The sequence below is a fragment of the Melanotaenia boesemani genome, chromosome 21 (assembly GCF_017639745.1).
Source record: "Melanotaenia boesemani isolate fMelBoe1 chromosome 21, fMelBoe1.pri, whole genome shotgun sequence".
Taxonomy (NCBI): domain Eukaryota; kingdom Metazoa; phylum Chordata; class Actinopteri; order Atheriniformes; family Melanotaeniidae; genus Melanotaenia; species Melanotaenia boesemani.
In genome coordinates, this window is record NC_055702.1 from 9,605,640 (window position 1) to 9,623,086 (window position 17,447).

At 39.8% G+C, this 17,447-nt stretch overlaps 1 protein-coding gene across 7 annotated transcripts in view; it reads left to right on the forward strand.

Moving 5' to 3' along the window:
• The first annotated feature begins 2,173 nt into the window (after nt 1-2,173).
• usp54b (ubiquitin specific peptidase 54b) overlaps nt 2,174-17,447 on the forward strand; it is a 63,990-nt gene continuing 48,716 nt past the window's right edge. For 2 of the 7 annotated variants that reach the window (XR_006008929.1, XM_041974218.1), the window contains exons 1-2: nt 2,183-2,361; nt 12,892-13,493. Coding sequence is in view for 6 of the 7 variants with exons in the window: in XM_041974218.1 (XP_041830152.1) it covers nt 13,338-13,493 (156 nt within the window). In the remaining variant the exon portion in view is untranslated. Of the gene's footprint in view, nt 2,362-3,109; nt 3,325-12,591; nt 12,655-12,891; nt 13,494-14,337; nt 14,491-17,447 lie in introns of those variants that run through there. The other 5 variants (XM_041974221.1, XM_041974220.1, XM_041974219.1 and 2 more) reach the window with 5 other exon arrangements.

The following is a 17,447-nucleotide window of genomic DNA, read 5'->3' on the forward strand; positions in this document are numbered from 1 at the left end:
TTTATGTCAGAATAACATATCACAAGGATTAAATCATTGTTGTTACATTTAAAAGATTAATGTATTTAGGTAATTGAACTTTACAGTTAACCATTAATGCAAATATAGCCAATCTTTGTGGATTCTGCATATCCTTGTATTTTGTCCAATCACTGCAACTCTAATAAATCTCAGTGCTTCTCTGCTTGACCTGATTTACATAAATCATCACATTTACTTCTGTGCTGTTTCTGATAAGGGTTCATAAGGCACTGTGCATTATGCTTTCTGAGTATTTTCTGAAAGGTGTTTTGCTCTTTTGACTGAGAACCACCTCACATCCCGGTGTTCTATCATTTCATCCTACCCATCGAGACGTGCTACCTATGCCTTCTGCGGATGTGCACAACACTATTGTGAAGTAAGGACACGCCCATAAATCCATGCTATCCTCAAAGTCCGTGTCAACAGGTACCTCTGTGCTGTAAGGCTTTTGTCAGATCTACCTGATAAAATAAACTAATAACTTTAATTTCATACATTTATTTTTATATATTTTCATAGAAGTTGTAGGCCTATATTTAAAGTATGTTGAGTTTTTTGTTATAAAAAACTTTTATAAATTTACACTGACAAGGCATTCTACCTGCACAAATGTAGGCTACTGCATAAGGTACCACGTTTTTATGGGGTAATTTACAATGTCAGATCATCCTACCTTAATAAATATATTAGGTAGCGTTGTTAGAGTTATACCTCTGTGTTGGGAGACTTTTGGATTGTGAAATAAACTTAATTTTTATTTATTTATTTGCATGTTCATAGAAATTGTATGTTATAAATTCTTAAAACTATTTTAAGGGTTTCATTGTTATAGAATATATGTAAATCTACATTTACTAATCTACCCTGTGGAATCATCCTTCCTGCATAATAGCTCTAAGATATCATACTTTGATGGGGTTAATTTAACCTTCCAATCATTCTACCTGCAGTAATATATTTAAGGAAGCATACTTTTATATTATAATTTATGCTGTCGAGACATCCTACCTTCATTGACGTTTCATTTTTAAACAACTGTGACGTTATTTCTTAAGATCGTACCTAAAGGGTACTTTAGTTAAATAAAGATCATTATTGCACAAATGTGTGGATTAATGATCTTTAAACTAACTGACTAACTCCAGTGTGCAACATTGTAGTGGGAGTCAAACAAAGGTTGTCAACTCAAACATTTTTTACTGCAAAACGCCACCAGAGAAGGTCTGAAATTGGACAAATAGGTGGGGAAATTACCTGCTGTAAATGCTGAACCCCCCCCCCCTCACACCTTTCTTTTTTTTCTGCTGGCTCTTTGAACAATAGTTGCAGCTTCAAGAAGAGTCTGCTGAATGGTGAAATACTCTCCCAGTGTGCTTATTTCAGTAAAGAATGTTGAAACTGAAAACAAATTTTTCTTAAATTTGTCTTGCCTTTTAAAGGAAAAATACCCCAAAACACTCCTGCAACTTTTTACAAATGCTGACACACAATCAGTCCCTCCAGGAAATGGAGAGAATGAAATATAAGCAATAACAAAAATTTAAACTCTGTTGTGCTCAGGGTGCCCAAATGGCCAGCTGCTGCTGTGTCTACAAGCGTTCTGGGTGAGCCAAACTCTATGACCCTAAACATTATAGTTCTGGCCTTGCAAATGATCTAAAAGCCAAAAAGAATCAAAAATGCAAACTTTAAAAGCAAACACATGCTCTGGAAAAGTTGACTTATTGAAAATTAATCTCTTGCACACCTTCACAGCTAAACTAAACGGTGACACCACGACCTCTCACCTGCTCTATGAATAGTCTGTAAACTGGTGCTGGCGGGTCTCCAGTTACAGAGATGAAGCAGATGTCCTCTGCATGTCGCTGCCAGCATGCTACATCTGAGAGCAGAGAGGAGGTGGAGAAGTGAACAGACAAAAAGGACAAGGTGAAGGGGAGACGTGAACAAACAGGTAAGGCCTCACGTGGATGACATCATTACTATCATCACCCTCGCTTTCATCTCGCCTTGTGCCCAGAAGGCGGCGGCATCGGGTCGGATAAAAACCACCTGATAAATCCGCTACGTCACAAACTTGAGCTGAGAGCTGATGGAGCGGTATCGCGAGAGCGGCATGCCGCGACCGCAGCGCTGGATGGCGCTGGTGGGGGCTGGATGCGCCCACGGCTCGCCCTCTCTGGCGTTTAATCACACGGTAGGACACGCGATCAGACGGAGACTGGCGGCGACAGCGGCCAGGGTGAGTAAAAAACCCGCGCACTGCGCACTACATGGGCTTCATCACGCCTGGAACGAGCAGAGGGGACTGTCATGCGACCGCACTGGACAGAGTAGGTGTGTGTATCCCTTTATGTGTGTGCGCGTGTGTGTTAGGTTGTGAGTGGCAGACCAGATGTGATCTTCTCCAGATGTGCTCTTGTGACATGTCTCTTGTGACAGGATGGCTGTCATGTTCTTCTTCATCATCCTTCCCATAAGCAGTTGGTTATCTCTCAGTTACTCCACATCAAGTTACTTTTACCATTTTATCAGGTGCTGTGGGGTCAGCCAGTCGTGTTTTACGCATCCTTACCCTTAAATAGCCCCCCATCCCGTATGCATCACTCTTCGGTTTCGGCTTTCGAAGTTACAGGTGTTATTGCTCAAGCCGTCCCATCCAGCCACTTGGACACTCTTTTGCGCGTGTTTTGCTTTGGCATTGTTTGGTACAGTCCGTGCTGACTTGTTGATGGATGACAGAGAGACCGCAGCCTCTCGCCGTGGCGGATTCACGCTCCGTTGTCATCGCTCCCGGGGGCCCATTGTGATTTAATGTTGCGGTTTCAATTCCCGTGATTGATGACTTTGGCCCGCATCACCGCCAAGCATACAGCACCGTCACATTATAGAAATGGTGACACAGCCTTCTGCCTCGCGCGCGCACACACGTGAGTACTACTTAAAAAAAAGGGAAACATCAGTGGCAATCCCCTCATTGGCTTATAGTCGACATCCTTATGCAGGAGCACCCACATTTGTTTTGGCATTTTGTGAGGACTTTGCTTACAATCTTTATCCAAACCAAGCCTTTACATTCAGTTAAAAACCTGCAGGGACTTGGATTTTAACCTCCAGATGGGACACATAGTGTTGGCTGGAAAAAACCAAAGGATGAGGAGTACACACAGCCACAGCAGCACACTATCGCCCTCCAAACTGAGCTGAAATGTCGCTTTGACATTTAAATGGGACTTCTCACCAGTTTTAGCTTGTGGAGATGAAACAGACGAATGCATCAAATTAAGCTGCAATATGAAGGTAAACATCCACGTGAGCATTAATGTGCCTGCTTATAAACTCCCATCCTGTTTTAGTTTAAAAAACACCTGCTCGTGTCCTTATATTCACTGATCTTTTCACCATTTATAAGCACCTCTGTAGCTTTGATGACATATGACAGGGATAGGTAATCCAAGCTTTTCCATCTACATGGAGGAAGTTTGACTTCGCTGCACTGGAGTCAAACATGAGGCCTGAGGAATTGTACTTTCTGGTAGTATTAAATAATCAGTTTTATTTTTGAGAAATGGACACGTGACATTAGTATGATCAGACATGAGGTTGAGGAAACTCAGGTATTGGCTCTGTTTTTATTTATTTATTTTTTTGTCTTTTTCTGTTTTTTTGGGAAATTATTTATTATTTTCAGACCTACAATCTTGTAACGAAGACTGTTAAATTCCCCTATTCAATAATTGTTTTTATTCCCCTGAGTTTTTCTGTCCAGACGTGCTGGTCATGTGTGACTTAGCGTCTGCGGGTCATTCTTTGACATTTAAGTTAAAGTGTTTTCTGCCTCTGTGGCTGGACTCTGGCCCACATGAGATTATGAGAGGGATGAGGTATAAAGAAGAGAGGATTAGACAGAGGATGAAGGAGGAGAGGAAAATAAAGAGAAGTTCATGTGGCATGTCTACTTTGACCTTTGCAACCCACTTTCCTGGGTGGAAAAGAGTTCCCACCCTTTTAATTCAGTCTGCTTTTCCTCACCTTCTCTCTGTCATGCTTTCTCTCTTTGCCTTTTTTCTTACTTTTTTTCCTCTTTTTTTCTTTCCTCAGTCTTTACAGCTTATTTTTTCTTTATGGTTTCTATATTGATCTTATGTCTCTTGTGTCAATATCTTGACCCTTTTCCTACTTCCTGTCCTTACTTTTCCTTTCCTTTCCTTTTTCATATTTGGTCTTTTCTACTTACTATTTTCTTATTTTCTTTCCTCTGTTCTTTAATTGCTTTCCACTATTTCTCTGTACTTTGTTCAGCTTGCCCTTTTCTTTCCTTAATTAAGATTTTTCTTTCCTTTAATTTTCTCTTTCCTTCAATGAGCCCTTTTCCTTTTATATACTCTTCTTTCCTTATATCCTCTGTAACTCTCCCCATCTTGCCTTCTTTTCCATTCAATCTCATCCCTTCCCATGCCTGTCCTTTATTCCCCCTCTCCTCCTGTTCCCCCTTCTTCTCACTCTTCGCTGACCTAAACTGTGAAAACCTCACATGATTCCCAGCATGCATTGTAGATAAGGATGGTTATGTAATAGCCTAAATATTAAGCAAAATTTCACGCCTCTTTGTATTTCTTTACTAATAGGATTAGGTGCTCACATGTGCCATGATTATAATTGCATTTAGGTTACGGTGCGCACGTGTGACTGTTTGTGCGCGTGCATGCCCATAAAATATGCCTGTTACCACATGTGTACTTTAGTGCCACAGAGACTGAGTAGGGAAATGACCTTGAAGCTCATCCAAAAAGGAAACAAAAAAGGATCCTGGTTGCTTTAATATGCTCACACATGTAGCTGCATGTGCGCCTTCTGTATGTTCACACTCGTATATAACTTCTCTTTGGATTGTAAGCAGAAAAGCAGGGGAGAAAGCGAGGCACAGAGGGGAGGATGAACTCTGGGCTCTCCCTATTGTCAACCAGGGCTATTTGAAGTTACACATAACCCAGTTACAAGAAAACCACTGTGTGTGAATCTGTGAGCACATGCATGTGGAGCTTTTCAAAAACTGAAAGAAAAGAGACAGAGATGAATGGGGGAAAAAGCTGGGGAGAGTGAATAAGAATGGAAAATAGAGGTCAGTGGAAAAGACTGAGAGACAGAGAGGAGGAATGAAGTGAATGGGAGGGAGAGGAGAAGAAAAAGGAGCGTGCAGTTTCTGAGAGATCAAGGCTTCTGTCCTTTACAGGGATGTATAAATGTACTTCTTGCTGTTATGTTTGCTTGAGAGGGAGGGAGACAATGTGAGAGACAGGCTATTGTCCTCAGGGACAGTATCAGCTCTTTGTTAGGCTCGCTTGACACCGGTGTCACCGTCACCACGCCGCACTAACCCACAGCACGATAAGAGGGAGACGGTGACAAGTCGCTGCCAAAATGGTGTCAAATGATTGCATTTTAATTTTCATCCAACACTGAGGTCAGCTGTTGAACTGTGGAATGCATTCTTCACAGCTCAGGCAAATAAACAGGATCATAAAATGCGAAACAAATGGGCAAATGAGGCTAATGAGAACTGGGCAAGATGTTGATGCTCTGAATTACTGTAGGAGGATTTGAACATTTGGTGTCTGATAATGAAAGCAAGCAAATGGGTGAACTCAGACTGAGCCACATTTAACACGTCATGTCGATATGCTGAGTGTATTTTTGTTGCACGCTGTATAGCTGGGGACCTTGGTCATTTTGATTGGAAAACTTTAGATGCTACACTATCCATTTAGATTTAGCAGAAAACTTTATTTGGTTGGGGTTGGAAAAAAATATATCTTTTAAACCTTCACGAGACCCTCTCGAAGGTCTCGAAAGTTTGCTCTTGATCCTGCAAACAGAATAGTTTAACCATAGAAGCCACTAATAGTATCTGTTTCACACAATCTACCCTTGCAGGTAGAGAATTATGTACTCTTGTCATCCTATTATATGAAGATTTGGCAACTTCTTGTCATTATCTGCATTATCTGCTGGCATTGTACTCAAAAGTGGTTCAAGGATAGATCCAGTTTATTTAGTATGGAGTGGATTAACTGAACTACACACAACATTTACGTATGAGTCATTCAGCACTTTCAGCCAGGTCTCATCACTCAGTGGTGACCATTTTCGTTAATGCTCTTCTGGGAGGGTGGGCTGCAAATCCCCTCAGCCAGGTTCCAAAATCTGGAAGGCTTGTTGCTCTGACATCAGGGCATCCATGATTAATGAATAACATGTTAAATGAAAATCGTGGGAGGAATGACACATTTTGACCCAATTAGAAACAGTGTTTCCTAATTCTGGGCTCCTGATCCTACAGACTGAGTACTTTTATTTAAACAAGAAAGTTTCTAAACTGAAACTTCTTCCAATTACCAAGTTTCTTACATGACCGTTATAACTAACAAACCCATCCTCTGCTTCTAGCCTACACTGGAAGCACATGTCTAACATCTTTGAATGGCTATGGGATATGTGTACTGTGTTCATACATGCAAGTGGAGATGATTTTTAAAGTCGTATTACTGATGTTGGCTGACTAATTCAGCATCCATATTCCATCCTACTTTTTCTCTGAGTTCTCTCCAACCAGTAAAAGTCAGTCTTGTCTTATTTCATGCTCTGTCCCTTTTACTGTTTCTGTTCCTCTCTTCCTCTGATAATGTCCTCTTGTTATTCTTTGATGAGTCAGCCATGGTTCAAAATTGCAGTGTGTTGATATCCAGTTGCTGGCGTGTGATGCTGTGAAGCAAAATGCTGCTGTAAACTCTGTGTGGTAATTGCGGTTCCAGGAATGTACATAATACATACCACAGTGTCATCAACACTGTTCAAAAACACATATTTTTAAGGTCAGAAAGTTACACAGTGCTATTTTAAAGAAATCCAAAATGCTGGTCTGGATGATGACGGTGTAATCTTGACACCATTTACTAGAGAAAAAAGCTTAAAAAAACAAGAATATAACCATGAAATTATTCTTTTGCTGTGTTCTTTTAAGTTTTCTGGCGTTATTTAAATGTTAAATATGTAACTGAGCAAACCTGAATTAAAAAACCAACACTAACAGAACTGATTTAAGGAAGAGTTGTCACATCTCAACACACACCACAGTGACATTGTCTCACTCTCGTAATATCACAATTCTCAGACAGAGAGGGAGTTTGATCTATGCTGCCACTGTTGAATGTTCATTTGATGGAGTGACACAATGACAGATGAATGTGGGGAAATATTTTTTGCAGAATGTTAACATGAATCACAGCGATGTGGATCAAAGATTAGGAATTGCACTGCAGCAAGAAACAAACAAGCATAGTAACCCTCCAGATTCTGTGCTTAGATAAACCTGAAAATAACTTGCATGCCACCTTCTGAGCTCAAGAAAAGATGGAAATTTGGAGGGAGCTTAAGAAACTTGTAAAGGTATTGCATAGGCTTTGATAATATAATAAAATGATACTGAAATTGTTGCAAAACAAATGGAAATTTTCTAAAACTGAGGCAAAGGAAAGGCAGAATAGCACCAACTTTAGGTAAAACATAGTACAGTTGTTGCAGCATTAGTATTTGCCAGAGAAATAATAGTTAGGCTACATCAATAGTGACAGTACAGCAGAACCATAAAAACAGCTGTCTGTCCTCAGTACTCCCAGTTGTGCCCTCACTGGCTTCTATCGATCCACAAGTAATCATCTGCTGTCACATGGATGCACACATCCATTACAAACTGAAAAAGAGCATTTTACTTCCAAACCCATCCCTTTAAAGAATCAGAACACAGATATGCTTTCTTAAATGGTTTTAGAGTAAATTTTCTAAACGATTTAACAACATAAACTGCACTGCAGTGTACTGATATCTCACTACTGGGAGTGAAGAGCAGAAAAAAAACAGTTTATTAATAGTGCGCTACTTATGATCTCAATATTTGTTATAAGGAAGCATAGTGGTGTGGTTTCGCTTGTGTGGTGTTTGCATGTTTTTCCTGTGTCTGCATGGGTTTTCTTTGGCTTCCTCCCACGTTCCAAAATCATGTATGTAATTTACTCTTTATGCTTGAAAACCAGTCCACGCCACCTCTAGCTCAATGAAAGCTTGTGGTCTTTTTCCACCAGTAGCTACTCAGCTCGACTTGATTCGACTTGACTCAGTTTTTAGGGTGTTCCATTATGGTTTTCCCGGCCCAATAGATGCTTTATGCTTCATGTACTTTGCTGAAGTTTCAAGTGAGCTAAGTCTAGCCGAAAATGTAACATCTACAGACTGCAGGTCAGTAATTACTGTTAAATGAACCTCACCCTTTTTAAAAACTCAGCTACAGTGATATGTAATTATGATGTTGTTTGCCAACTGCCAAAAAACATTAGAAGAAGAAGAAGAAGAAGAAGAAGAAGAAGACTGTGTGATTTTGTTCTTTCTGTGGTCATCAACTTGGTAAATGGCTACATCAGAAATACCACCACCTTGTTGTCCTCCATTGTTGTGTTTGTGGCGCATACAAATGACATCACAATACTTTTGAGCCACTTCCCTGAGTGGAGTGGAGTCAAGTCAAGTAGAACCTAGTAGATGCTGGTGGAAAAGAGGCTTAAGATAGGCTTCAGTGTTAGTATTCTGGGGCCAATGTATCTACAGTATACTAAAACCTAATTCTTCAAAAACATAATAAGGAACTGAGTTATTACATAAACTGACCAGCATGCATTGCACTGCTTTACTACAATACTTTCTGTTTTACAGTTCTCAATACATTTGATTTATGTAATATTAATTCTGAACAATTTAAATTTACACACACTGGCCACTTTATTAGATCCACTTTGCTGTCACCAGGTTGTATCCGTTTCAACCTTCAGAACTGCCTTAATTCTTTATGGCATTGCTTAAACAAGGTGATGGAAACATTTCTCAGATTTTGCTGCATATTGACTTGATCACATCATGAAGGTGCTTGTCACGTGATTGGCAAGTGATGCAAAAATTCCTTTTACCACCTGAAACTCCTGAAGTGACATTATCTTTATTTAAAAATAATGTTTTATTGCACCTTGCGTCTGAGGTTTTGTTCCTCTCATCAACACAATATATTTTCCAACTTGATGATATGGAAATTGTGGCATGCTGGTGTTTGCAAAGTGATATTTATGGATTTATTGGTCCCAGCTGAAATGCTACAGAGAATCTTGCGAATTAAAATTCTGTTTCTTTCCATCTTTCATTTGTTTGCATAAGAACTGGACCGGGCAGCATATTACACACTCGTTCTTTGTCACTCTTGTTGTCAGGATATGTAGATGCAAGCAATTTTGCATTGTGTCAAATATATGTATTGTGCAGCAGTTTCACTTTTTGTAAGCCTCCTGTAGAACAGGAACTGAAGGAGGCAGCATACTATATATATTTTTTGTTACTCTTACGATCAGAATAAACAGAGATGGCCTCTTTCCAAGAGATATCATGGCAACTTTATAACTGACAACACAAAAATGCACTGGCTCCACATATGTCAGTATTTTAGCTTAATGTGGTGTGTTGATATGAAGTTTCATGGCAAAATGACATGTCATTATGAGCAAACTAAAAACCAAGAAGGACTTATTCTAACAAACAGCATTGACAGGGATGACATCCTCAGGTGAACAGCATTTTCTCTCAAACTGAAAACAGCTTCATTGGAACAAAATCAAAAATGCTTTATTTATCACAGAGGGAAATGTGAATTGTAGTGTATTTAAATATATAAATAGAAATAAACATAATATAAATCCAGTGTATTAATTGATTATATTATATTTTAGATTAAAATAAATAAAAATGCTATGATGTAAATGTATTTTACTTCTTTAAATAAATCAAATAATTTGAAATAAATTATAAAATAATTTATTACAATATTAAATGATCAAAAATATAAAAATAAACAACAAAATTAATAATTTTTTAAATAAATGTAATTTATTTTATTTCTTTAGTTAAATAAAACCAAACATTTTATTTATTTAATAAATAAAGATATCATGTAAATATAATAAATTACATAATAAATAAAATAAATTACATGAAGTAGAACTCCAACTTTTTTACAGCTTTAAACATGTTAGTTTCACTGCTATCCTCATGTTTTATCTGTGAATCTTCAAAGTGTTAAATACTGTATCTCACTTCATATACTGTCCAATCTTGCGTATGTCTACCTGAAAAGTGAGGATCATTTACATAAAAGTGACCTGTGTATTAGTGGCTGAATGACTTCACTTATATCAAATTGAAACTGTTAATATTACAAATTGAAAAGGGGCTGTAAAGTACCAAATCGTTTCCTAAGTCCTCTGAGGAAGCTTTACCATGACCTCATAACCTTACAGTATTACAGAGAGAAACCCAACGTTTGAAAAACTCAAAGTCAAGCTGGAATGATTTCCGCAGGTTACAAGATGAGGTCATGCAGACTACTCTCAAATACACACACATATACAGTCTGACTGCACAACCAGTGTCCTCACTTCAACATCACACAGGGAAGATCTCTTCAATTTGTGGACGTCATCTGGGCTGCATCCACAAGACCTGATCTCCGTATGCCGTCTAGTGCCGGGTCAGGGAATTTGACTGACTTGTGCCTTGACTCACTCTGGCTTCCAGGAAGTCTCCACCATCAATACACATCAACATCATTTGCCAGCTCTGTGTGTGTGTGTTTGTGTGTGCTCTCTCAACCAGTGCCGCACAGTATGTCTCTCTGTGAAATCACATGGTTCGGCTTTTTCCCCGCGTGCCTGCTGCTTGGCCTATTTCCATGGTAACTAGCCGAAGATGTGGGGACACACATAGGAACACACTTGTGAGGACACACACACACGCACACACACACACACACACACACACACACACACACACACACACACACACACACACACACACACACACACACACACACACACACTCACACTCACACAGGGACACATCAAGTCCACATAAATGGTGGTTGTGCGAGGGCTTGCCACAGTGATTTAGGCTGTGTGTGGCTGTAGGGTGCAGTCAGAGAGAGGATGTGTGATCACATACAGGCATAGCAGGAGGCACACACATACGCACTCACACACATACGCACACTGTATGCTGAGACAGAAGCTTAGGATGGTGTGCTGTGGAGGAAAAATGGCACATAGGGGCATGCCAGCCAAATCCCTCTATAAATCCTCTGGCAATTTGTATTTGTTTGTTAATGATAGATAGATAGATAGATAGATAGATAGATAGATAGATAGATAGATAGATAGATAGATAGATAGATAGATAGATAGATAGATTTTCATTCTACACCCTCATCATCCCATCTCCCCCCCATCTCATGTAGCTGTCACCATAGCGACAGCCCACGCTTCTCACCTGCTCGCTGCAGCATCCCTGCGCCCTCTGGCCTTTCGCCAATGGGGTGCTGTGGCGTTAACGCAGCCCGGCTATCAGGAGAGGGAGTGTTGCCAAAAGTGGGGAAGCTATAGGGGAAGGAAGGAAGTAAAAAAGGGAGGGTGGAGGGGGCACTGCAGATCTATTAGCTACTGCCCGATAGTGTTATGCAACTTCATGTACACACACATACCCACTCACACAGATAATAGGGAGACCAACACATATAGACTTTCTTTTCTAATCATCACACACATGCTCAGAAACAACACACAATACTGCTTGAACCACCAGAAGCTCCTCGAAATGTCCCTGGACACTGATTATGACATGACATAACAGATTTCTCTAAAAGGTCCTTGTGTCATATCAGTCAGGGAGGGATGATTTACACAATTCCTGGTACAAAACCTACAGTACCAAATAGAAGATTTTTAAGGCTGCAGCAGTTGATTTTAGGCCATAGGGTGGCAGTGACAGCAAATAATCCAAACACTTTACATCTACCACTGTAATAGGTCTGTGGGAGACTGGATCAGTAGGAAGAATGCACTTATGTGATGAGACTTTAGAGTGTTAAGCTGTTGTTAACTCAGTGGTAAAAATAGCCATATGTCATCAAGAATAGATTTGTATTTTAGTGATTAAGACTTAAGATGGAGATAATCCACCACATTTAAGTGAACATTTTGATTATCTAAAAATGGGGAACCGTTCAGTTTTGTTTCTGTACACATAGCTAGCTAGACGGCAAATCAGCCCAGCGTATATGCCTTGAACATGCAAGTTTTTTTTTAACTTTGAGAGAAAGCTGTAGTACCTGGAAAGAATGAACTCTGCAAAGGGAGACCATGCACACTCTTCATAGAAAGTTCAAACTGAGATTTGAACCAGGAACCTTCCTGTGATGCGACAGACCATCACATCATCTCGCAGCCCCAAATTAATTTTATGTGATTTAAATGATTTTTATATATAGTTTGGATTATATCTTTAATAAGCTATATCAATATTTTACCTGCCACAGACAGAAAAATGTATTTTGTTGGCATTGTTGATCATTTAAAAGAAATATTTCAAAATGCTAAAGATTTGTCAATGTGTCCAATAAGTGCTCTCTTGAATTTTGAATTTCAGCCCTTCTGATGTGAAATGGGTTGTTCTTGACAAGACCACCTGAGCTGACCAATCAGGGAGCAGGTCATTTTCTTTAACTTCTTAGGAAAGCATTTAAATACAGCAGTCAAATATTAGCCCACAAGTTGTTTCATTGGGGTTTTCACTAAAGCAATTTCCATATGCATTAGCTTTTATGACACAGTTTACTTGGAAACACACTGATTGTTGGGTTATTTGATTTTAGTGCAAGTGACGGTATAAACATGCTTAACATAGTTGTGTTCTGAGTCCTAACAAGATGGTTTTTGTGTCTTCCAGACAAAGTGAAAGAGGAGAAGAAACCACCGGAGTTCCCACATTGGAGCAGCTTTGCAGTCTAATCTACTTTTATCTGACAAAATCTGCCAAAGGACGTTTTGGAAACACTCTCAGGTCATCAAGCACAGACTTTTAAATCCACGGAGCTAAAAACAGAAAAACAAAAAAGCCAACCGCTGGCTCTCACAAGGGGACAGATTTTTAAGTAAAGGCACGGCAGGAGAGGGGGAGGGTTGCATGGGTGCCCAATCTCCAACCAAGCCCCACAGCATCTCCTCAGTCTGCAGCCACTTCCTACCTCCTCTTCCTCCTTTCATTTCTTCCACCTCTTCTTTCCTCTCATTCTCCCTCTTTCTCTCTCATGGGAGTGACATAGAGGCCGTTTCTTGGTCTTCTGCCCCGCCCCTTCTCCGCCTCACCGTGGAAACAGAGACACCCAGGTAGTGATGTCGTGGAAGAGAAACTACTTTGCTTCGGGTGGCGGAGCGGCTGGCGGGGTGCAGGGTCTGGTGACCCCGAGAACCATGACCTCCATTGCACCCAGCAAAGGCTTGAGCAACGAGCCGGGACAGAACAGCTGCTTCCTCAACAGTGCTCTACAGGTCAGTCGGATGAACTCGTATAAATTCAGGGCAGTCAGAAAGAATTAGGGGATAAATATGTTTTTTTTCTCGACCAGCCAAGTTCTGACAAGTCACCAGATCTCAATCCACTGCTTTGGTCAATTACTTTTAGTTGAAAACCAAACAGAGTTTTTTTTTTTTTTTTTTTGGAGAGCCAGAAGGCAGATTTTCCACCACAAAAAAGCATAGATATAAACTCTCTTCATCCAAGTGTTTCACTGTCTAAATACTTTCCTCTTGGTTTGCAACACACTTTTTCTTGCAAGATGCATGCACAAAAGTACAATTTAAGTCCTAAAACTGAGCTGCTGTTAAATTAAGTTTCACCATTGCTGTGTAGATTTCCTGAATTTTTTTGGATTATTGCCCCAAAACATCAACTATAGTTAAATATTCTCTACATTTAAGTGGTTTTAGATAATATGCACAGTACTTGCACCCATAATTGTAAAGACTTGCAATCAAGGCATCACAGGGATGAGATTAGCACCATATTATCACATGTTTGCGTGTTTTGGTGGGTTTTGGCACAAATACCAGCCTGACCTCAGTGTGGACTTTCCAGTGAAGATGCTGACACTGCGCGGTTATTGCTGCATCTCCTCTTCCTCTACACACACACACAAACACACATCAAGACTCCCTTCCCTCCTCCCAAGACGTTTAGCTGGCACACACTACACACCCACCCACACACACACACACACACACACAATGCCTCTTGACTACTGGCTTGAAAAAGGGAGGGGGAAAGAAGGGAGAGAGTTTGGAGTTAGCTGAAGAGGATTGGGGGGGGTGATTGTGCAGAAGCTTAGGAAGAGTCGAAGAGAACAGAGGGATAGATGCTAACAGGAAAAGTTGCAGAGGGTGGAGAAGAGAAGAAAAAGGGATGAGGAGTATACAGTATGAAAAATCCGAGGAGAAGACTAAAGGGGATACTGCAGGGAGGAAAAGAGGAATTAAAGAGTCCAGTAAGGTAAGAGCGGGAGTGAAACAAGTGTTTTTTAAAAGCGAGGAGTAAAGATGGATGGGAGACAAAAGGAGAAAAGGTAGAGAGATGGAAAGACAAAGCGAAGGACGTGAAGTTTATTTGTGAGATAAAGAAAGTGCCTCAACAAAGGCGCGTGAAGTAGTTAAAGTAGTGAGAGAAGTGGGCCACTTCAAGGACACATGTACACACTCATGCACACACGGGGGGACGGGATGTTTAGCAGGACACAGATGAGCTAGGATAAACTGAGAGAAAGTACTGAGCTGCTTTTTGGCAGGGCATTTCTGTGTGTGCGTGTGTTCATGTGTGCATGATGTATCTGCCTATGTTGCCTGTGTGTGTTGGCATGCGGTTTTGGCATCAGCAGTAAGATGCTAAAGTTTAGACCTAGTTATTTGTTTATTAAGGCGATAAAATATGAAGCACACATGCTAAAGTGTGAATAATGATCTTTTGTGATATTTTTAAATGACTTTTCTTGCCTTAAAAACGGACATTGCTCAATGTTAAGCAAATCCAAATATCAAATATTTTGGGACTTGTCTTTCAAAATCACTTTATGAACATACAATTGAAAGCACCAGCTATGGGTTAGCACAAAAGCTCTGCTGTACCGACATTCAGTATGCTGCTTTACTACTAATGGACTGATAGTAAGTGAAACACTCTGCTGCCCCTCGGGGCCCTTTGCCCAGGAAGGCAACCCAGTGCTGCTGCAGTGTAGCTGCTGTGTGGCAGCAGCAGCATCAGCACCAGCATCAGCAGCAGAGATGTTTGCTCTGTGAGAATTTTTGTGTAACAAGGGAAAAGAGAGGTGCTGCGAGGTAAAGTGCTTATACACACTCAGCAACTTCTTAAAACACAGGTAAAAATAAAATAGCCAAAGGACGTATGGAGTAGACTGGCTTTGATGGAGCAGAAAAATATGAGTTCATGCATCAGGCAGCAGCATGTTTGTGTATGTGTTTGTGTATTTGTCATGCAGCTGTTTGGGAAACAATATGTAATGCTTTTTAGTGGCTGTCTTGGAAGCAAATTTAAGATCAGAAAGATAAATGTTTCCTGCAGTGTTCTACCATTAAAAAGTGAACTAATTTAGGTTATTAAACATTTAAAAACTGCAGATTATCAACCTTTCTTCTCATGTGCTTGTGTTGGCTTTTCAATGCTTATATGGATAAAGTCATTGTACATTTGAGGCATCTTGTTACTGACTCAGTTGGACTGTGTGAAGTAATTTATGCAAAGCTGCAGTGTCCTGCAGAGAGGAAAAATACTAGAGAGCCTAAGAAAATTTATGTGACAAAGCAAAATAGTTTAGTGGTAAATCCTGTTCTTTGGTTTGCTCCAGGGCTTGTTACTGAGCATCCATTCAATGGCTATATCGATTTTTATCCTGTAGAGGGTTGCAAGGGACTGAAGCTTACATCTGCTAACATTGGAGAGGTGGAGGGTTTCAACCTGAGCAGTCCATTACCACACAAACACAGAGATAGACAACCATGGATGCTCACAACTGCAGACAATTAAGAACTACCACTTAACCTAACAGACTTGTTAGAAGAAGCCAGATCCTCTGTGAGGGAGCATATGAAGTCCACATAGCAAAACCCCAGCCAAACTGTAGTGCCAAACCCTCTTACTGTGTGGCGACAACAGCAAACTACTGGGTAAATTTCTCAGTAATTTGTATGATTCCAGCTTTAGTGGCACTGCAGAGGAATCAACATTTGTTTTCTGGCAAAATGCCTCATTCAATAAGGTGATGGTCTGCTTTGTTGTGTCTGATAAAGAGACTTACAACAGAGCACAGCCTCTCAAACTTTGGAGCATTAAAGGGCATGACTTGCCTTAGAATAATTAGTTTTTTTTTATGTTTTTATTTATTTATTTTTTAATAAGGAATTGAATCCAACATTCACAGGTATGCTGCAAATAGGAGCTAGCAGCTGTTAAGACAATTTAAAGCTAGTATAAAAAAAAGAAAAGAAAAAACTGTAAAATTTATTTGTCTATTTAGTTAGATGTTTATGAAAGAACTCATGTTGATAGGCTGGTTTGGTGGCCAGGTGATCAGATTAGAGAAGATCACTTAGAAGATGGAGCAGTTATGCCATTTTGATATGACATAACATGAAACTATACGTGTGAATTAATGCTTAATAATGGCTGTGTTCCATTTAGCTGAGATTGTATGCTTGCTCACTCTCAAACTTCTGAAGCAGAGAGAGAGCAGAAGTCAAAAATGCTGGAAAAATAAAGACAAGGCTGTTGCAATGACAACAGTATCCTGCGATAAACAAAATGCACAGGAAAAGAGATGACATTACCACGTGTGGTGGTAATAGGAGACCAGGACAGGAGGAACTGGGGACATGGAGGGCAGAGATCAGCTACTGACAGCAGCATGAGGCAGGTGGTGCAGGGCTGATCAGATTATAAAGACCTGCTTAATGACTTCATTAAAGGGCTTGTTTGAATCTGATCGGTATAAGGGTGGTATCAGCTGATGTGCAGCAGCTGTGTCTCATTTTCTCTTCATGTTTGTCCACAGAAATGGTCTTATTCGTTGACATTTTTGTAGTTGCATCTGTGAAATTTAAGATTTCACAACTGAAATCACTGTTTTTATTTCTATAAATATGTATTTATTTAGATTTATTCAACAAACACACATAGAAATAAAAGAAAATAACAAAAAAAAAACATAAAAATTGCAGAATCTTTGAAGCAGAATTAATCTCTTCACAAATTACTTACATGTGCGATCATTACAAAAAAGCCAGAAGTCAAGTCAACTTTAAACTGGTCACAAATAAATAAAAATAAATTAGTCAGGGAGGTCAACACTACATTTGAGAAGTCTGGAAATATAGAGAAAAGCAGTTCAGTTTTATAAAGAAGTTTCTCAAAGAAGTATCGTATCGTATCGTATCGTATTG